Raw genomic sequence first — 20,359 nt, 5'->3', positions numbered from 1 at the left:
TTCAAAACGCAAAAAAATATTTTGCGGATGAGAGCACAATTAAAGTGACGCCACACAATAAACTTCACCGAAGACCAACACTAAAAATATTCCTTGTTGATTTACAATTATTTTCCAGATCTCTGGAACGTTAATATTTCTTTACAAGCGCTAAGCCTTTTAATTCAGTAGTCTATATCAGCAAGAACACGCAAACAGACTTTAGCTTTAGCAAAGCAGCGACTGGGGAATCCTATTGGTACGCTGCAGGGTGGGTACAGTTACTGGCGTAGTGGGGCGACAGTAGCAAATGTACCTCCCAAATATCGAAGTCATAGATTCTTCAGTTGTTTTGTCGCGATGATTTAAACCAGAAACAATTACTCGTCGAAACCCACAAGATATATACCACTTGCCAAACTTTCGGGCTGACTACGCCACTTGGTGTAGTTGGTTCACCGCAACGAGCCCGGGGGCTCACGAACACCGTTGCTTGCTTTAAAATCGAGGGTTTTTTCCGGAAAAGGCATTCTGACAATTACGTGTGGATATCCGAAAAAGGTCCTCATGGCAGTAGAACATAGTTTGCATCGTCTCAATTTTCCTTTTTCTTAGTATTACCCAACTCTTCCTCTTTATGCAGCAAATCGGCGCAAAAGGTTGGCAAAGAACATAACTTTACTATAAAATTGTCACAAAAAATCGTTCCAATTTGGTTATGATATGGTATGAGAAGTTGTATCGTACCTCACAAGTGTTACAAGCTATCGCATGACGAGACAGGATCGCCACACTGCGCAGGCCCTTCATACTTGGCGATATGAGCCTTCAGTGTTTACTGGTATTGCCGCCCACCTGGATTAGCAACTTTTATCGTCTGGTAAGCTCAGGGTCATGAGTTCAAACCTCAACGGGAGCTTGATTTTTCAGATCTCGCTCTAACTTATTGAAAACAGTGGCTGATCCAGCTAGACTACAATGCCTTGCCTGCGATGCCAGTGAACCTTCCTTTACCCACAAATTAAACATTCAACCGCCAATCTTTTTGAAATAAGTTGCAACGTTCATGTATGTTCAAAACATCTGCTGTGCGTTGTAATGTTGCTGATTGTAATTTCGCTTTCACGTCACGGATACGTCGACAACCAAATCCAACGCGTAAAACTATGTAGCCCAGTACAAATTTACACAGAAGCAAACAATGAACATAGAGCCGGACTTAAATTACTATAAAACCGCATTTTAAGTTACGACTACAAATAAAAATAACGATGACAATAGGAGCATTTGAGAGAAGATGCATTCACAAATTTATAAGTGAAAGAATTTCGGGCGCATTTACATTTCGGGCAAAAAGGACTAATGGACAAGGCCCAAAGGCAAAAGGGCGATGAGGTTTCATGATGCTGAAATATTAACTTGTTGAACAATGAAGTGATTTTTGGGGGAATAGAACTTTCACAACAAAGCCTTAGCCTACCATAACTTGGCGGTTTTAATTCCTTTACAATATTAGTTTCCGCCGCAGTATCACCCACCCGAAAGAAAATGCTGTCTTACGCCCACTAGCGTAAACATCTGCACATATTTGCACCCTTAATAAATTCTGCATTCTTGCAAATTTTCATTTCAACAATATATCTTTCATCGTAGCAGCGAATGCTGATACAGCGCAACGCCTGAATGTGTTTTTTTAAATATCAGGCATAATAACAACCCAACTTAAAAAGCTCATCTGGCAAAAAATAATTTGAGGAAGGTCTGTAGAATTACGACAAAACCTTAAACATAGCAAATATTTTTTTGCCAGATGAGCTTTTTAAGTTTTTTTTAAAAATATTTCTAAACAGGATATCCCTTGAGATTCGCTGAGAGCAAAGAAAAGAAAACGAACAATCGGCTCGGAGAAAAGTTTCGAGTTCGTCGGTTTGTGTGCAGCCGTGCATGACTACCCACATGTAGCAGGCGAAAGGAACCCGCGCAGCACGTGCTAACGAAGAAGCATAATTCATAAAAAATATCAACCGAACTGGAAGGTAAAGCCCCCTGGGAAACCCCCACCGCTGCTGCCAAAGCCTTCGTGTCCGTCTGTAAAACAAGTTATGAAGTAAAACCACATGGTACTAATGATTTCCAAAATCAATTACAAATAATCCAGAACAGAAGTGTTTCTTACGTGTAAAGTGCTGATGTCCACCACCACCACCTCCTCCTCCTCCGAAAAACATCTGGAAAATATTATTGGGGTCGAAGTCTTGCATTGAATGCCCATCAAGGTCCTCGCCTCGGTCATATCTCCCCCTGAAATCAACAGAAAGTGTGTTGACGTTTCCTTATTTTTTTTCAAATTATTTTGTTGTTACCTAAAAATTTTCAACCAAATCTTGCTGCTTAACCCTATATATGGAAAGCTGCAGACAGGTGCACACACTATTTGGACCTACGAGGTCTTATCAGTGTGGCTTATTTTTAAAATAGCAGATACAGAACTTCTACTTGGTGGTACTGTTTGGTTAATATCGAAATAGTGTACACTATTATCTAATGCTCTCATTGATTATTGTGGCTCTTTTGGTCAGATATTTTATTTATTTCAAAATAACAAAATGTCAAATATATACAACAAGCAAATGATAATTACTATCGTATTTTACCTTTTTTGTTTGTCTGATAATATAGTGTAAGCTTCACCAACTTCCTTAAACTTTTGTTCAGTTTTCTTTTTTTCCTCGTCGGTCTTGTTTGCATGACGATCTGCAAAATGTCGTGTAAACAAAGTTAAAACAAGTTGCTGGTTAACATTTACAAAAGGAACAAGAAATTCTAATCATTTTTTATGGTTTATGACTGGAGAATATGGTTTATGACTGGATTCTTGTTGAAACTGAAATATTATTAAAGATAAAACAGAGGCCTAGGTTAAAGATGTTTTGGAACCATTGACCAAAAAGGTATGAAAGATGGTAGATAAGCTGTGTATAAGATGTAGACAGATGGCCACTGTTTCAGCCTAAAAGGTCTCATCAGTGCAACTGGTGTGACTATAACAGTGGCCATCTGTCTGCAGCTTATACACAATTCATATTATTGGCTCCACATTGCTTATATTATGTGACATTAATTCAGCAAATACAAGTCATTTTACCTGGATGGTGAATAAGTGCTTGTTTGCGGTAAGCCTTCTTTATTTGATCATCATTTGCATCTTTGGGTATCCCCAGGATCTTGTAATAATCTTTCCTCTTGCTTCGTTTCAGTTGGGCTTCAGCTTCTTTGAGAAGCTTCTGGTTTTCTATTTAAAGAAATGAAACTAGTTAAAATCTATAGAACCAAAAAATGTAACATAAATTACCGGAAACAATTTATGGTCAATGGTGACATTAAATTCACAGTTCCTACTGTAAAAAAAACACTCTTTAAACAATTATTGCAATGCGACATATTTTTTTACACAGAATATACCAGAAACAAAAGCTGCTCAAACAATTGATCACTTACCTCTAGTTCGCTCCATTTGTAGGACCTTGTTATATTCGTGGACAGCTTCATCGTACATTTCCAAGTCCAGGTAACTAAAAATACAAAGGATTGTCTTGACAACCACACAGAAATTGTCACACAGCTTTCTCATAATCCATAGAAAGAGAAATAAATGCATGGTCTTTATATATATATATATGTTGGCATCACTTCATCACATACCAAAAAAACGTTCAAAACATTCTAACAACACTTAAATCTTATTTACCATTTCGCCCGTCGTTGAAAGGCTTTGACATAGTTGCTATCCAATTCAATCGCACGGTTGCAATCCTCTAGCGCTTCCTGGTGATTTCCCAACTATAGAACCAACACAAGTGTGAGTAAGGCTGTGTTAAAGTATCTCATTAAAAAGCGGCAACAGAAAAGTTTATACCTTATTTCCAACCAGGGCTCGATTGCAGAAAAGTTTTGCATTCGTTCTCCGGTTGTTTGGGTCGACCGCAAGTGCCTCTCCATAGAGATCATATGCTTTCCGGGTTTGTCCCACTTTAAAAGCTTCATTGCCTTCAGCTTTTTTGCTGGCCAGTAATTTTGCTTTCTAAACACACAAATTAACATATCATCAATGGAACTCAGAGATGATTTCTCAATGTTTACATTTGAACATTAAACGGATGAACTGAGAATGACAACCTGGTGATCACCAGCCTGTCATTGTTAATTCACACAAAGCACTTTCCATGCTAAAGACGAATAAGTATTACAATGTACATACAGTTTGCCGAATGGGCATCATTAGTTCTGTAATGTAATTGTGTATAAGCTGCAGACAGATGGCCACTGTTTCGACCTAAAAGGTCTCATCAGTGCAGCTGGTGTGACTATAAGATGACTTTGCTGACCAAACGGCCAAGCAAAGACTTCCACTTCTGTAATGTAAACCCAACGTACAAGAATAAAACACATGTTAAAACGTCTAAAAACATAAGAAAATGCGTTCAAAACATTGCGTAAACCCAGACTGATGCTGCTTTTTTATCAAGTGCTTTGACTTCATTTAATGTAAAAAACAGCCCACCATAGGTCTACTGTGACAATACAATGTTTTTTATCATACAACAAAACTTTGTGTTCTGTCTTAATATCACAAACCTTTAAATTTCGCCTTGCGTTTGCATGGTCAGGAGACAACTTTAAAGCGTGTGTAAAAAAGGCTACGGCTTTGTCGATGTTGTCATCGAAATATAAACAAATTCCCCTGATGTAAACGGCATCTGCATTCATTTTGTCGCCACGTAAAATGTCCCTGCAACAAATATATTTCCATTATGGTATTCAGTTCAACACATTGTGAGTTTTTTTGTTTGAGAATTAATTTATCGAATGCAAAAACCATAGCTGGAAAATAACCACTCGGCTCGGTATTGTTATGCAAATGTCTCAAACACTAATTGTGTTCATCTTCGCTTTGAATATTAACTTAAGTTCCCAAATAGCCTAATATGTAGCTATCCTAATCTGTCAAGTTTTCATAGTGTAAATATTCCAACCAATAATTCACTGTTAAGTAATTGTGCTCAAATGATTTGTGTATTTTTGTATAAAGCTTGGTTCACCAATCAAAAAGTTGTACATATAGTTTATTAATACATACATTGCAATGGCTTGTGCCTCCTCGTATTTTCCCATGAGAGCAAGGTTTTCAGCTTGTCGTATTCTGAACTGATTACAAGCAGGGGCAATTTTTGAAGCACAGCGCATGTAGTATTCCACCTAAAAATTATTTTTGACAATCTAAAGAAGTTAGCATCAAAAAGTGTTATGCATGTTAATTGATTCTTGGAATCATTCCCCATTCTGTTGCAATTGGCCGTGACTATTTCCATTTATAATTATACCACAATCACAGAAACAAAATTTCCGGTCAGTACGGATTTTAGCCAGGAATTAACTTTTCTGGAATTGTGGCATTAAAATCAGACACAGACAAACCTGTCGATAATCTTTGTCGGTTGCTGCAGCATTGGCTTGTTCCGTGTATTGGGTAAGTTGGCTCGCATTGCGGACCTGTAAATATAAGAAACATTACGACGAAATACTAAAAACTCAAGAAAGATGTCGATGCAAAAATTAAACCAAAAAGAAACGTTGCAAACAACATCACATTTTTTTCAATGATTTATTTTACATTAGACATAAACATGTCATGTTTTTGACAACTTTTATAAAACAACAAACATAATATTTTGCTTGAACAAATCAATGACATGCCAAATTCATAAGAAAATAAATATTTGAACAAAACCGAAAAGTTTCAATGTGTCATTATAAAGAATTATCATCAAACCTTAAATTGTTACTTATGGAAAAAAGAAGAATTAATGCAAGAAATAACATTAGAAGAAAATTATCATAAATCTGTCAGTTATTCCTCAAGTTGTTCAATGTTTCTGTATTTTCCATCTTTGCATCGAATCCATTTTTTCTTCTTCCCTTTTACAAAGAGACTCTCATTTGTCTTCTTTCCCTGTAATTCTCTCTTTTCCCTTTCTTGAAAATCTCGTTCAATCTCTTTTCCAATCACACTCATTATGGAAGCCATGCCTTCGTTAACAAGGTCATGCACTTCCTCCAGCTTTTCAACACTTGATGGTGGCAGAGAGCTTTCCCAATCAACCATCTGTCAATTTCACACTTCTGACTACATCAACCTGGTATAAGAGTTAATTGGCATGCTGTTTAACTGTGCTGTGAAGACAGATGCAAAGCAGCTGACAGATCTGTGTAACGACATGCTGGCAATCACTAACTCTCAAAAAAAAACTGTGCAACTTCCATTCACAGCATGCTGCCACTAAAATGAAGAATATCATATACTCATTATTACAAAAGAAAAAATGCTGCAACTTGTCAGTATACACATCCAATAATTGTTATACAACCAGTATATTAAGCTTCAGACTGTTTTTAGGCCACTAACAAACTTGTCATTGTCATGCTAATAACATTTCAAACAATTGTGGTTGCAGACACATACCTCAGCCATGATAGCATGATCACTGCTTGCATCCAGGTCTTTCGCAGTTTGTAGTGAAATCAAGGCAGCTTGTGAGTTACCCAATGCAATGTGGCACTTTGCCTCTCGCAGATATGCCTTCAAATAAAATGCATAGTGTTCAGTTTAGTTTATCTTTAAAAAAATGTTTAACTGTTTTACTGCAAAGCCTTTTCAAAAAAATTGATTTCACTCCAAAAAATGTCCAAAATTAATTCATTTGCATACCTTTATGTAAAACGTTTGGCCCGCATGGTTCTAAATGCAAACTGAACTTAGAAAAATTGTGCAACAAGTGTACCAATAAAAATTATGCATCTAGATAATACCACAAAAAAGTTTTTAAATTACTCACTTTGGCAAATGTGTTGTCCACCTTGACAGCTGTTTGTGCATCCTTTAATGCTTCTTTGTATTGATTCATCATCATGCGCGCTGCACTTCTGTTGCTATAGTAACTTGCATTTTGTGGACAACTGTCTACAAATTCAAAACTGTAAACTGTAGTGTTGTCCACAACTAGTTGTTAGTTGGAATTAGCAAATGTTAATTACACAGATTATGTCAACGTTCTTTGAGAATTCATGTTAATGTGTATCATGAATCTAATTACACGCAACGAAGACGGAAATAGTCTGGCGCTAAGGGTTGTTTTTCTTAACCGCCAGATACCTATTTTAGCCTAAACCAAACGCAAAATTGGCGTGACCAAACTCGGACACCCCCCTCATTTTTTTCTAGATCCGCCACTGTGTATCGGTAAACCTTTTAGGCAAAGATTACTAATAAAATGTTGAAATTTTTTTTTTCTTTTTGATAAAACCACTTTAGACAATTAGGTTCAGCAAATAGCTTACCGATAGCTTTTGAGTAATGGTCTATGGCAGACTTGTAATCTTTTTTCTTGTAGAATTGGTTTCCTTCATCTTTATGTTGTTCTGCAGATCTTCAAGCAAAAACATCAATAAAATATTCATACCTAAAGGTTTTCCAAGCAATTGAGGATAAGCTTTTAAAATTAACTTTTAATGTACTGCTGTTGCTGCCAGGCACATTGTAATCTGGCCGTATGGCAGATGAAACGTCGAGAATACAGTGTGTTAATTTTATGCCAGAAGATCAGTCTATTTTAAATGAACTTTTAGTTTCAAAACATTAAACAAATGCCCTCAAATGACCTGCAGTCGTGCAGTGACATTTGGCAATAGCCAGTAATAAACACAATACATTTCAGACACAATAATTTCGAAATTATATGGCCTTACCAGCCCTTACGATTGTGCAGAATTTAGATGACTAGATAAATTTTAAAACAACAGTCTAAAATCAACTTACAGTTGTGGGTCAATAGGAGGTTCGCTTACATCCATTTCTTCAGCGACACCGTTGGTGGTGGGATCTACACTACTACTTTCCTCCATGTTAACCAACGGCGTTTCGATCTTCATAAAAACACTCACTATGTTCCTAAGTAAGAGCACTTCATACATACAAAAAGTTATACATAAACATTAAGTGGCACATTTCCATTTCAAGAACATTTTTGCGCGTTTTTTCTGGTTATTGTTTTAAGACAAGGCAGAAATAAAAGCTTTCGTATTGTTATTGTCAAGTAGGTGATAAAAGCATATAAATGTTATAATCCTTAAATTGCAATGCGTAGTTTGGTCATAGAACTTCAAATACGCACAAAGAAACGGAACAACATTTAACAAAACGTGAATGTAAACAGAATGTTCTCGAACGATACCGTGTTCATCACATAGTCAGATGTTTTTATTTTCGCTCATTGGTTAATTGGATGAGGGAAAAGCGCGCACACGCAAGTAGTCAGCTAATATTTTTCTTCTGTTTTGCGTCAAGCCAAGATGGAACTCATTGTCAACAGACAGATATTAAAAAATATACTGATCACCCACAGCATTCTTCCATTAATCCACAAAAAAAAAAAAAATTTGCCCTAAATTTTAGTGCATGCAAATTTACGATGGCGTGATCTTCGGTCATCTTTTTGGCCGACAAAAACTTTTATACCGCCTTAAACATTTGTTTAATGAAGATCAGTGGACGATAACTATGAGCAGGCGAAAGTCAAAGCGAACTTGTTCCTGAATGAAGCACATACAGTATTATAATGATCTTTCTTCAATTTTAAATTTTTTGGTCCTGAAAAATTTCGTTTACATAAAAGAAGTCGAATCCCAGTGGCCACTAAGTGCTTGGGCGTTTGACTGGATAAGATTGTGGTTCTAGGGAATGTTGGCCTTTGTTTATGACCGCGAAATCCCCCAAAAAGACACCTGAATTTGCTTTCGCAAATTGTGATGACATCATTTTCTAGGTGACGCACAGGCTTACGCAGTAAATTCCTTTCAAATTGGAACAAGTAAAATGATCAACATTTATTAAAGTTACATAATCATCACATCACTGTGAGCAGATAGTCTCTTTAAAACGTAAAAAGTAAAATTGAAAATTTCATCAACATGTATCTTCGTTGGGTCATCTGTCGTCTTCTTCGTTCAAAGTGTTTAATTCAATTTGTTCTTGCTGTCGTTTCTTCAGCATTTTTCCACCCTGAAACACACACAGTGTTGATTTTAAATTTCTGCAATATAAAGTCGCAAGGGCGAACAGATTTAAAAACGATCGATGCTGGCGATGAACACAATATAGTTGTTAAAAACATTTGATGCACCGCCGGACGGCGCCGGTGAGATATCACAATGACAACTTAAACACGATTTCTGTTGTAACTGACAATGCGAAACACAGGATTTCCAACACTACGCAGCAATAAGATCGTTAATCACGTGACCGTTGTGTTCTACATATAAGTGATATTCTGAGAATGAAGAAACTGACCCATACTATCATCAACATTGTCATGTTTCATACAAAACACTTCATTCTCAGAACTATGAGCAAATTTGTAAATAGTGTTCATAACTGATATTTTAATTTTTTTTTAATTTTTATTTAATCGTTTTAAAAATCAGATCTTTATACATATAACAAGTTTCGAGTGCCAATGATAAGAAAAACGAACAGCTCAGACTGGTAACAGGTAATTTTTAATGACTACACAAAGTGTTTATGTCAGTTTTCAGAATAAACCAACAAAATATGTTATTTATACAGCCTGAAACCAAAGCACTGAAACTACTTACGCCACTACAAATTATATTGTATGACATAAGCAACTGTTACTCAGTCTGTTGTTATGACAAATGAAATGCTGGTGATTTTTGAAGCATATGCGATAACTTACTAAGACCTGTTACTATAGCAATTGTCGACTCAAACCAAAGGTTTTAACATTCAGCAAAATGTATGTAGGAGGGTTATTGCTTACTTGATATCCCACCACAGTTCCAGTGACACCAGCCATTGCCAAACCACCAGTTACACTCCCCACTTTCATGCCAGCAACCAAACCAATTGGCCCTCCAACAACACCACCAATGACAGCACCAAGTATTGGAAACATAGCAGCCTAAAACCAACAGTTAATCACTGCAGCATAAAACAAAACACACAACAAGGTATAATTAAGCTTTATTTTGTTGGTTCAAATAGTTAGGTTTTAACAGTAGATATCTTTAGAATTTGTTTTTGTACTTATTCTTTGATTTATTTTACCGTATAGCTATCAGGTTTACTTGCAATTTCGTATTTGCAGAAACTGAGGATGCCCATGCAAGCAAAATCAATTTTTTAAGATTGCTAATAAATAACTTTCAATTTGAAAGTTCTGACAGTTTCATAACATTGACTTACCTTCAGAATATTCGCCTTTTTAAGTTGGATGTTGCCCTGTGTAACATTTTCTTGAGCAACATCAACATTATCAGCAATTCCATCGACCACTTCACCTTGCAAATGAACAAACTGATGAAACTCGCTCATAAGGCCCTGAAGTTCCACCAGCTCCTGTTATATTACATTTATTTTACATTTTAAATATTAAAAGTTCTTTGAAACATTTAACAGCAAATTGTATTTATTGGTGTATTACATTTAAATGTCCAATTCTTTTACTAGTGATAAGCAAAGTGGAGTCAATAATATGAATTGTGTAAGCTGCATACAGATGGCCACTGTTTCCCAAAAGGTCTCATCAGTGCAGCTGGTGTGACTATCAGACGACTTTGCTGACCAAACTTTTACTAGTGTTCTAATCTTAGAAATGGCCAGTGCAGTAAAAAATAACATTGTATACTACTTACATTGTTTAGATTTTGTAACGACTCCTCACAGTTTTCGTTGGAAGTAAAATTAATCGAGGTCATTTCATCATCTTCTAGTTGTTTAATCTCAGGCAACTGCTCCACTGTAAGCCACAAAAATTAGCAAATTATTTTTTGATGCAACGTGACCCAAGACTTTAGGAATAATTTACCAATTTGAGTTTGTTGTCCACTAAATGATGACTCTTCAAAACCAGGATGATCAGCATCATCAGACAAAAAGCTCAGAAGGTCCCTGGCTTTTGGAGATCTTACAGGTGGTAGTTCTTCTATTATACTTTGACATTCTGTTGGTTGTGAGCTGCTAGTGGAGCCGGCAATTTTGTGTCCGTTTGTTTTTAGGAGATAATCAGCAGCATCTTTAAGCTTTTGCTTTGCAGGCTGAATTTGAAGCTCAAAATCATCAAAATCTTCATCACAAATATGACTTTCCAACTTTTCAATCTCCAACAAGTGTAATTTTAACACCTTATAACAAATAATTGTTTCTAATAAATAGTATTTTGAATAATTAGTACTTTGATAAAACCTTTATAACTTCTTTAGCATCATTATATTTGAGAGACAACTCTTCTTCATTTCCAAGATGTTTTAGTTTCTTTATTAAACTGCATACACTGAGAAAAAGAACAAAGTATATTCAAAAATATTTTAAAAGCAGAAAAACAAGATGCACATGCATAACGTGTCTTATTATGTGACTGTAATATTACTATTTTAATGTCACAAACCTGTATATTTTGTCCACTTGCAACGGAACATAAATTTCAACAAACTCGTCAACATAATAAGAAACACTTTCAAATCGAACTTTTTTCTTTCCAATCAAGTGTTCGTTTAATTTAAATAAATTAAGTCCCTCTGGAATGGGTTCCTCTTTCCAAATGACATTCGTTAGTTTCTCACGAACCGGTTGCAGATTAAGCTTTGGAATTTGCGGTCTACCTGCTTTCCAAAAGTCCATTTCATCGTTTAATTTACTAGAAGGGTATTCTTCTTTCCATACCAAGTTACCAAGCTAAGTGAAGTTAATTACACTCGTAACTAAAACTCTTTGTTTACCTTTGTCTGAAGTGGGAATTCCCCATGCACCTATTCACACGTAAAAAAACTTTTTTGGGTTGTGTTTAAAAAAAATGAAGGCAGAAACTTTTAGCAGTTCAAGTTGCAAGTTTAATAGCAATGTGTGTGTTATGTATATGAAAAATAAATGTAAAGGATGTTGTTTCATTAAGTTTTTTCAAAACAATCCGTTGGAAAAAAATTCTTTAAAATATATGAAAGCATAAATGTATAATCATTACATGTGATCAGGAGATAAAATCAACTTCTTTGTTTTGTTTTAATGTCATTTTAAAGTAGCAATTATTAATTCTGCCTCAAGGCATACACGTCATGATGCCAGTCAAGCGCGACAATCGTGAGAACCAGGAAGTCGTGACGTCAAAAAAGCGTTGTGTCGCTTCGTGTGAGAGTCGTAGTACAACTTCTAACTTTACCGAATTAAAGGCGGTTACATTTTCTTTCAGTTGCAGTTGAAAGTACACACATTAACGAACAAAATGGTAAGTTCGTGTTGTTTGCTTACTATATTAACGTGAGGTTTGTATTTGATAATTACGGGTAGGCTATATATTGTAGAAGCAGCAAAAAAGTATTAAACTTCCAATTATAAATTTGTATTTCATGTGCAAATAGATTGTGCCGATAATTTTAAAATGTTGTGTATAACTATCTTTTCTATGTTACAAAATGATGTAAAAATTCAATATTGTGTCTTTCTTTTACAGCAGAACAATGAAGTTTACTTATCTATGAAATCTATAAAACTTAATATTTGCAGCAAAAATACTAGGGACATAAACCAAAAGTATCCCTGGGAAAACCATGTTAAAAGGATGGTGAAGTTGCAAAAACAGTGTTGTTAAACTAAAAAGAGCCAGCATTAGTTTCTGCATTATGCCTGGCTAATACTAAACATTTTCTATTTTGTTTTACAGACGATGCCATCATCCAGTTCAACAAATGTAGGAGGAGGGAGATCTCCAGGAAGATCAGTTTCTCCTCGTGCCGGCTCAGGGGCCACTGTCAGGCAAAGAAAAGCAACGCCGACTACTCGGTCCAAGAGCACCCCTGGTGGTGGAAGTGGAGCGGGAAGCACAATGTGGAGATTTTACAGTGAAGATTCTCCCGGTCTTAAAGTGTAAGCAGCTAAAATTTCACACTAATTTTACCTTATGAGTAGAGGAGAGGGATGTACTGATTCCATATGTCCCAGAATTAAAAGATGATAATTTGCACAGAGGATTTTGTTAGTGACTGTTAATTGTATGATCTGGCAAACATAATTCATATATTAATACATCAGGTAATTCTTTTGCATGAATTTTTCAAATAGGTGCGAATTTTACAAATCAGGCGCAACTGTTTTTTTCAGTCTGCCACATATCAGTTTCATTGGTACTTCTCTGGCTTGCCGATTGTTTAACATGGTTGACTGCAAACACGTTTATCGTGGTTGACAGTATGTTCCTATTGACATCGGCATGATGTCAATAATAAGAAACCAGCAACACTTATTTTGCAAATGAATAAACCTATTCAGTCGATCAGTCAAAGTTACTGAACTGAGTTGTGCTCTCTTCTTGGTGTTGTGTACAAAATCATACCACAATAAGGAATTAATAAGAAAAATTGTGTTTTGCAGTGGACCCGTGCCTGTTTTAATCATCAGCCTACTGTTCATTGCATCAGTTTTCATGCTTCACATCTGGGGAAAATACACCAAGGCTTGAGATTGTGCAATTTGTTTTTATTTCATCGCCGTTTTTTTGAAAGTGCAGTTGCATGGAGTATTTCTCATACGCTATGTTCTGCACAAGCCTATACGTGTTTGTGTGTGGGTGATAGTGACATTTTCTGCTGCAGATTTTTGACCTAAATGTGTTTTCACTGCTTTTTAGAAAGGGAATAAATTGAAATAAGACTCGGGAATATCAGTGGTTTTTGTGTTAGAGACAAAGTGTGCCAAGAATACAGACAACAGATTTACTTGCGATAAAATCCTGCATACAAAATAAACTGTGGAGAATACAAGCAGAAAACTGGAAGCAAAAATTCACCAAACTTCATTCCTCCTGCAATAAAAGTTAAACACAATCAAATGATTATTTCATAAAAGTTTATCCATTTTCAAGAGGTTTTGAGCAACATTATTGTATTTGTACATCCACTGAATTAAAATTCTAGCTTGCACAATTCATATTATTGGCTCCACTTTGCTTATCTTAAAATTCTAATGTTAAAGATGTAGAATTTAAAAAAACTTACAGTAGTAAGTTTATTTGTGGGAGTTGCATGCCTGCCACAATGAAAAAGTTTAAAAAACTCTTACTGTCTCGGTCGGTTCCTGTTCATCCGTGGTTTCCGGTTCAGCAGTTTCCCGGTTTTCTGGGATGTCACTGTCATTTTGCTTTGCCAGCCTGAATACGTTTCATATAACCATGAGTTTAAACATATGCATATCTCAAGGGTTAATCAATTTGTACTGTGGTATATTTCTGTTAATAGAGTCCAACTCTGTAAAAGATGTCCAGAACATAATGTTCCAAGCATTTTTGCAGGAAAAATAATAAATATAAAAAAAATAAATCAGGCAGTGGCACCAAAAACTGTATGGGAGTTGGTAAGAAAAATCTTTTTTATAGGGCTGTAGGTGGGTAATTAGTCGGAAGTATACAAAAGTTGTTGGAAAAGGAATATTTTATATTGTATTCACTGCATGTTGTATACTTACTGACAATTGGTCATGTCATGTAGTCAAATAGTATAACAGATATAGCGAAAATGAATTTGTTTGCATTTACTTGTTGTTGACATCTTCAAGTGCTTTTGTGATGGCAACCTCAGCAGCATCATCTCCCTGTAGTTTTGCCAACTCAAGTGATTGCTTGAATGATTCAGACGCAGCCTCTAATTGTCCCAATTTTACTAAAAACAAACAATTAGGTTAGTTGGTTGGTTGAACTATATTTTCCAAAACTGCATTTAAACTAGCAAGATATAACATTCTGGCAACCACTTTTCGATACAAAACCAATAAGAACCAAATTTTTCATGAGCAGTCTTCAATCTGATTTATTAAAAATGGTAACAGGTAGAATAAAATAAACCATTAATCATCACAATTAATCGATTGGAGTTGTATGAAAGATAATTAAATCACCTTCTGACTGGGCGATGAGAACACCAGCATTCAACTGCCATACATCATCTTCAGCTTTCTTTGCTTCAGACAACGATTTTTCACCATATTCCTTGGCTTTGTCGCTTTCTCCGAGTTCAAGATGACAACGACCAATCTCGTGGAACAGCCAAGTGCTCTCAACTGCTGATTTACTGAGCGGTATCTTCTCCTGCCAGCTACAAATAAAGCAGGTTTCCAATTATGTAATAATAAATGATTTTTTGCAACTTGGTATTCCAAGGAAAACATGAAAGACGTTTCAAGAATTTTGTTTGACGAGAGTTGCTTTATTGTATTATATTCTGACAGCTTTTTTGCAACAAATCAGAACACACAATTACTACCAGTATTAATTATCTAAACAAACAAATCATATAAAGTTTTCCACTTGGTTGGTAACAAACAGATCTTACCAGTCAATGGCTTTCTGGAACTTTCCAACACGAGCATAGACACGACCAAGATTATCCAAAGCTCTTGACTTGGCATCTTGAAAGTCGCTGGCAACAAAAAACATGTAGTACAAAATTTGCCAGAAAGGTTCAAACAGTGGCCATCTGTCTGCAGCTCACAAAATTTAACCATTTGAAAACTTTAAACATTTGATTTAAAGTTGCAAATTTTGAACATTTGCAACACATTTATTGAAAGTTATTTTCAAAAATCCAAACTCCATGCAGCAAAAAAAAAAAAGAAAAAATAAAACTTTTCAACGTACTGTTCCTGGGATATTTCCAAATCTTTCTGGTGATATTTCAGTGCATCTTCTGTCTGCCCTAATTCCAAGTGGGCATTTCCAATGCAACTGTAAAGGTTGGCAACGATATCAGCTTTGTTGGGCAAATCCTTCTCCGATAGTCGGTCGACTTGTTGTAAGGTGGTCTTGGCAAGTCGCAAACTGTCTGAACCCTTGCCCTCAACCAGGACTGAAAATATGTAAGTGAACTGTTAGCATATTCAACATAATAATTGAACAGTATTTTTAGTGGTATTGTTTTGTAAAAAAATGTTTAAATCCACTTACATACAGCAATATGGTATATTGCATGACATTACAGAAAAACGAATAGTTTAAATTCAATGCTACCAACTTAGCACTATTGAAAAGAGGTAAAGTATGTGTACACAAAGTATTCTTACAAAGGTCAATGTTTTCAAGATTTTTCAAAATAAACGTAGTTGGATCCGAAGCTCCATCAGATTTACGGTTCGACCATTTCTGTTGCATCATCATGCGGTCTCGCTTTCTTGCATACATCGGTTTCTGCTGCCTCCAGAATTCTGTTCTGCTTGTATAAAGCAAAATGTTTCATTAACTAAAAGCTTTTACACTATATATATATTTTATATGTTGTTAAATCAAATTCTTTTTTTTTTATTCCAGTACAAAGTGGCATATAATATAATTTGTAAGTACTATGTTCAACTATATATGTCAATAATTGGTTAGGTTGCAAAGAAAATAAGTATTTTAAGACAACTCCAGATAAATCATTGCAATCTTGCCTTGTGTCCAAATAGTTAATTCCTGCAGTGACAAGATCGTAAATACTCATTCCTCCTGCACTGCCTTTCACCAAATCTGAAACAAATAAACAATAGAGCTTTTCTCGTCCACAAAATTTTGAGTATTAGTTTTAATACCATCGTCTTTAAGAAGTTTTTCCAGATATTCTTTGTCAGCATAAAGTTCTCCCAGTAATGCTTTTGCTGTTCGATGGCTTGTGCCATTTTGTGACTTTCCAACTGCCCTTGTTACTTTGGCCGTTGGTTTTTGTGGTGGCCTGAACATAAACAATTTGTCTATCAAGTAATTAAATCTAGCACCAGTACCATGATCCTATGCATCAAATTGTGGTATGCAAAGAGCAAATTGTTGAGGGCCAAAAAGGCAATCATAAATAAAAATCAAACTCTGAGAAAAAAGAGACTGGCCCATATTGTTATTAACATTGTCATGTTTAAAAGAAAACGTTTCGGCAAAAACTTATGCTATCATTAGTTTGAACTGAACGTTTTCTTTTAAACATGACAATGTTAATAACAATATGGGCCAGTCTCTTTATACTCAGAATTATGAGGAAATCCGTGATTTGTGTTCCTAAAAATTAAACCGAATTACACAATGATAGTCAAGATATCGTAAGGAGAAAGTAGTAGGACCCTAAAGACTGCCTTGTATGAATAATAGAGTGTATTAATAATTGCAAAAAGCAACATGCTTTTGTCATTCATGCCAACTGAAATTATATTAAAAGCCTGTTGGCCATGAATTTTGCCTTCTATCTTTCATTTTCAACCTCAACGTACCGGTACTGTCCTCTTTGCTTTCCTTTGCCTTTTCCTTCATCCATTTTATTGAAAAATGACAAATCACCTTTGTTTTCAAGTTTAACAGACGATGGACCTGTTTAACAATCAAAGTAGTTTAGAACAAAATACAATACCAAATCAATCTTATATTAGAAAACTAACTAAAAAGAATAGAAACAACACAAAGATATAAAGAAGCAACAAATCAAAAAAAGACTAAAATTTTTTATTTACTTCCAACACAGTTGTCGATTGCTTCCTGAGCTTTTTGGATTCCGAGTCTGAATTCTTGTAGTTCTGGTCTCAGTTTGTGACCACGATGATAAAACACAAGAGCGTATTCAAAATCTCCCATTTGATACAAAGCTTCTGCTTTCTGATACAGGCCCTGCAATAAAGCTTAGATATTAAACTACTGAAAATAGTTTTATTTATTGAGTTCCAACACAATTTAAACAGGAATACTTAAACATCAGAAACAGGAATGGACCAACATCCTCCAAGATATCAGACTATTATTCAGAGAAGGAAATTGTTTGGGGAGATTTTTTTAGTTAATCTTTGTGTGCTATGAGCATTTGATTGGAGACAACCTTGTGGAAGTTTTTGTTTTCTCCCAATGAGGCTTCTGAATCCTGAAGGGCTGACTGGGCATCACCAATTTGTAAATGACATTTTGATCTAGCGACCAAACCCGACACATTAGACGGTTCCAGCTCCAAGGCCTAAAATTAAAATATATTCTGAATTAGCTTTGTAAAGCTTTCTATACAATGAGTGAAGCTTTTTTTAGCAATTATTTAAATATTGGATTTTTTTCTGATATTACTTATCTAAATAGCCTAATGAATAAGTGTAGTTGTGCCACAATATCCAAACATTAACCAATAAACGCAAAAAAACAAGTAGCACAATTTCATGCTTTTGAAACATTCAAACAAGCAAAGCATGTCACAAACCGTGCTGTAGCTTTCAAGTGCTTTCTGGTATTCTCCTGCATTGTATAATTTGTCGCCTTCCGCCAAATAAGTAGTAAACGAACTTTTTGGTCCGTCATCCCCGTCTTCGTCTTCGTACATGTTTGTAGTTCGATAAAAATAAACAAATAAAAACGATAACCAGGAAAGTTACCAACTTTCTCAACGCAAACTTGGACAATCTGTACCAAGCTGCGCGGTGTTACTATGGTAACACTGGTAACCGGGATTTTTTTCGAAACAGGGAAATAAATTCGGCATCAGTTGTCATTTAATTTTAAAGAATAAAAGTAAAGAAATTCCCTAACGTTGGAAAAAACAACATAACATTTCGAAACGTAGCTATATTTTTTTGCACAGTGGCTCGCTAAATATAGGCGAAGGACATGCTTCAGTCTTTTTTATTTGACAATTTTTAGCAGTGTTGTACGCCATAAGCACGTTCTCACCGTCTTCTCCCAAGGAAGTTTTTTCTTCGAAAAGGAAGCTTGGTTCAGGGGAATCCTCCGACTTGAGGTCGTGATCCTCTTCTATGACAACCGTAAGCTCCTGCAGAGAATTTTCCTCCAGCAAACCGGCATCTATGAGCAAATGAAGACGTCGTATTCGAGCCAAGCCGGTGAGGCGGAGGATTTCGACGTTTGATTGTTTTCTTTGCACATTAGCGTGGTTTCGTCGCACAAAACTGTCGTAAAATGCAGATTTGGTTCTTTTATCGTGGTTTGTATTTTTCCAAGTTGTTTGCAAGACTGGTGCTGTAAACGGCCTAAAACAATTGCCTTTCTGATTGTCATTGAGCTTCTTGCATCTTGTTGGGGGTGGAGTGACTTGCTTTGGAGTGGCAAGTCTATTGAAAGTTTGTTCTAAATGTTTGCTTCTGCTAACTCTAGGACGGGATCTTTCCAAAGTCCCAAACGCACCATCCATAATTCACACGATTCTTTTTGAGGCTTTCGTAATGAAAATGTCCGCTTACGTTTAACTGAAACCTTTATTATTTCAAAAATTGGTAAAATTGACTACCAGAAACCAACTCCCTACATCAAAACCGGCTCGTTAGTGTCTTTCCGTGCTACATGGGCATATCAACGGTGCCATTTACAACGTCGTGAAAAATGTAGGCTACATTAGAAAGGTTTGCTGGACCGTTGCCACTACCTTGCCAAACATTGAGCGTCATAGTATACGTTTCCAACACGATAACGCCTGCACTGCGCCTAGCGTAACGGCACCGATTAGGCCTACTACATAAGATGAAACCGGTTTCAGTAACTTCTATATTAATAATGAACACAACTACTCTTCGAAACGTCTGTATATTTTGCTGACAAAGCAATTTTCTATATTTGGCTTTCCGCCTTTTCACATTATACGAGTTAGTCGGCCGTCTAAAAACAGACAAAAGTATTTCGTCATTTTACTAAGCTGCAATAATGCCTCATTTCCCAAACAACTATGCTTTCAGGTTTCCTAAAACCTCTTGATAAAGTCACGTATGACACAAAAGACCAAATAAAATCATACACACACTTATGTGCTGCTTCAAATTAACAATATCGATACATTGTTTTTAACTCTTTGTACTACTTATCACTAAGCTAATGGTGCTTATCATTACATTGGGTGTCTCTTGTAACAGCATATGACCACAATATTTGTATTTTGCAATTCCTAAAACAAATTTTGCGCCAAAATAATATGTTGGGATAGTTCATTGAAATCTTTCACTTTTTTAAACTTAAAAAGCGAGGTTACATTTTTTCACATCTCAAACCTAACAAACACAAATGGAAAGGAGTTTAAACGTAAATCATATTTGAAACCAAACACTTTGGAAGTGCAGTTTATTTCAAATGCCTCTGCTTTTTACATGTATTGTCGCAAACTTTGTTTGACAGTGGCCAGCAAAGTTATGTGAAAAGAAATGAGTTTTTTTTTGTGTAAAAGTCCATTATGCAAAACTGTCAAATATGACATTTTAAAGTACAAATCGCATTCAAAATAACTCACGCAGTGTTTTGACACAACTTGAGCTTTGGTCGCACTAAACTAACTT

The 20,359-nt window shown here is 35.7% G+C and overlaps 4 protein-coding genes across 4 annotated transcripts; 1 reads left to right on the top strand and 3 right to left on the bottom strand.

The window, feature by feature from the left end:
- Window positions 1–1,181: 1,181 nt before the first annotated feature.
- Window positions 1,182–7,994, bottom strand: LOC145913062 (dnaJ homolog subfamily C member 7-like). The gene is made up of 14 exons (XM_083000582.1): window positions 7,853–7,994; window positions 7,375–7,463; window positions 6,873–6,997; window positions 6,500–6,616; window positions 5,455–5,529; window positions 5,117–5,235; window positions 4,615–4,768; window positions 3,896–4,060; window positions 3,728–3,819; window positions 3,478–3,551; window positions 3,125–3,271; window positions 2,634–2,733; window positions 2,156–2,280; window positions 1,182–2,067 (listed from the first exon to the last, which is right to left on the bottom strand). Exons 1-14 carry the CDS (start codon window positions 7,963–7,965, stop codon window positions 2,000–2,002), a joined length of 1,563 nt encoding a protein of 520 aa, XP_082856708.1. The 5' UTR covers window positions 7,966–7,994; the 3' UTR covers window positions 1,182–1,999.
- A 916-nt stretch (window positions 7,995–8,910) lies between these two features.
- Window positions 8,911–11,824, bottom strand: LOC145913840 (syntaxin-17-like). Its single transcript, XM_083001600.1, has 7 exons — window positions 11,499–11,824; window positions 11,297–11,384; window positions 10,920–11,235; window positions 10,747–10,850; window positions 10,298–10,450; window positions 9,873–10,013; window positions 8,911–9,094 (listed from the first exon to the last, which is right to left on the bottom strand). The coding sequence occupies exons 1-7, from the start codon at window positions 11,729–11,731 to the stop codon at window positions 9,020–9,022; spliced, it is 1,110 nt and encodes a 369-aa protein (XP_082857726.1). The 5' UTR covers window positions 11,732–11,824; the 3' UTR covers window positions 8,911–9,019.
- A 388-nt stretch (window positions 11,825–12,212) lies between these two features.
- Window positions 12,213–13,766, top strand: LOC145913132 (protein transport protein Sec61 subunit beta-like). The gene is made up of 3 exons (XM_083000680.1): window positions 12,213–12,332; window positions 12,768–12,970; window positions 13,475–13,766. The coding sequence occupies exons 1-3, from the start codon at window positions 12,330–12,332 to the stop codon at window positions 13,560–13,562; spliced, it is 294 nt and encodes a 97-aa protein (XP_082856806.1). The 5' UTR covers window positions 12,213–12,329; the 3' UTR covers window positions 13,563–13,766.
- Window positions 13,762–18,503, bottom strand: LOC145913131 (outer dynein arm-docking complex subunit 4-like). The gene is made up of 13 exons (XM_083000679.1): window positions 18,286–18,503; window positions 17,920–18,051; window positions 17,561–17,714; window positions 17,324–17,420; window positions 16,658–16,797; window positions 16,520–16,595; window positions 16,154–16,299; window positions 15,732–15,939; window positions 15,427–15,513; window positions 14,993–15,189; window positions 14,634–14,757; window positions 14,162–14,249; window positions 13,762–13,904 (listed from the first exon to the last, which is right to left on the bottom strand). Exons 1-13 carry the CDS (start codon window positions 18,403–18,405, stop codon window positions 13,896–13,898), a joined length of 1,578 nt encoding a protein of 525 aa, XP_082856805.1. The 5' UTR covers window positions 18,406–18,503; the 3' UTR covers window positions 13,762–13,895.
- Window positions 18,504–20,359: the final 1,856 nt, after the last annotated feature.

The sequence above is a fragment of the Ascidia mentula genome, chromosome 9 (assembly GCF_947561715.1).
Source record: "Ascidia mentula chromosome 9, kaAscMent1.1, whole genome shotgun sequence".
NCBI classification, from domain to species: domain Eukaryota; kingdom Metazoa; phylum Chordata; class Ascidiacea; order Phlebobranchia; family Ascidiidae; genus Ascidia; species Ascidia mentula.
Note: the sequence above shows the minus strand (reverse complement) of the source record. Positions and strands in the feature narration are given on the sequence as shown.

Coding starts and splice junctions, on each gene's coding strand:
- LOC145913062 (XM_083000582.1), bottom strand. CDS start 7,965: ATGAAGATCGAAACGCCGTTGGTTAACATGGAGGAAAGTAGTAGTGTA. Junction 5,236..5,454: donor CCGACAAAGATTATCGACAG/GTTTGTCTGTGT, acceptor AATAATTTTTAG/GTGGAATACTACATGCGCTG. Junction 3,552..3,727: donor TTTCAACGACGGGCGAAATG/GTAAATAAGATT, acceptor TTGTATTTTTAG/TTACCTGGACTTGGAAATGT.
- LOC145913840 (XM_083001600.1), bottom strand. CDS start 11,731: ATGGACTTTTGGAAAGCAGGTAGACCGCAAATTCCAAAGCTTAATCTG. Junction 10,851..10,919: donor TGGACAACAAACTCAAATTG/GTAAATTATTCC, acceptor TGTGGCTTACAG/TGGAGCAGTTGCCTGAGATT. Junction 10,451..10,746: donor CGTTACAAAATCTAAACAAT/GTAAGTAGTATA, acceptor GTAATATAACAG/GAGCTGGTGGAACTTCAGGG.
- LOC145913132 (XM_083000680.1), top strand. Junction 12,971..13,474: donor GATTCTCCCGGTCTTAAAGT/GTAAGCAGCTAA, acceptor TGTGTTTTGCAG/TGGACCCGTGCCTGTTTTAA.
- LOC145913131 (XM_083000679.1), bottom strand. CDS start 18,405: ATGTACGAAGACGAAGACGGGGATGACGGACCAAAAAGTTCGTTTACT. Junction 16,798..17,323: donor AAGCAAAGAGGACAGTACCG/GTACGTTGAGGT, acceptor GTTTATGTTCAG/GCCACCACAAAAACCAACGG. Junction 16,596..16,657: donor AAAACTTCTTAAAGACGATG/GTATTAAAACTA, acceptor TATTTGTTTCAG/ATTTGGTGAAAGGCAGTGCA.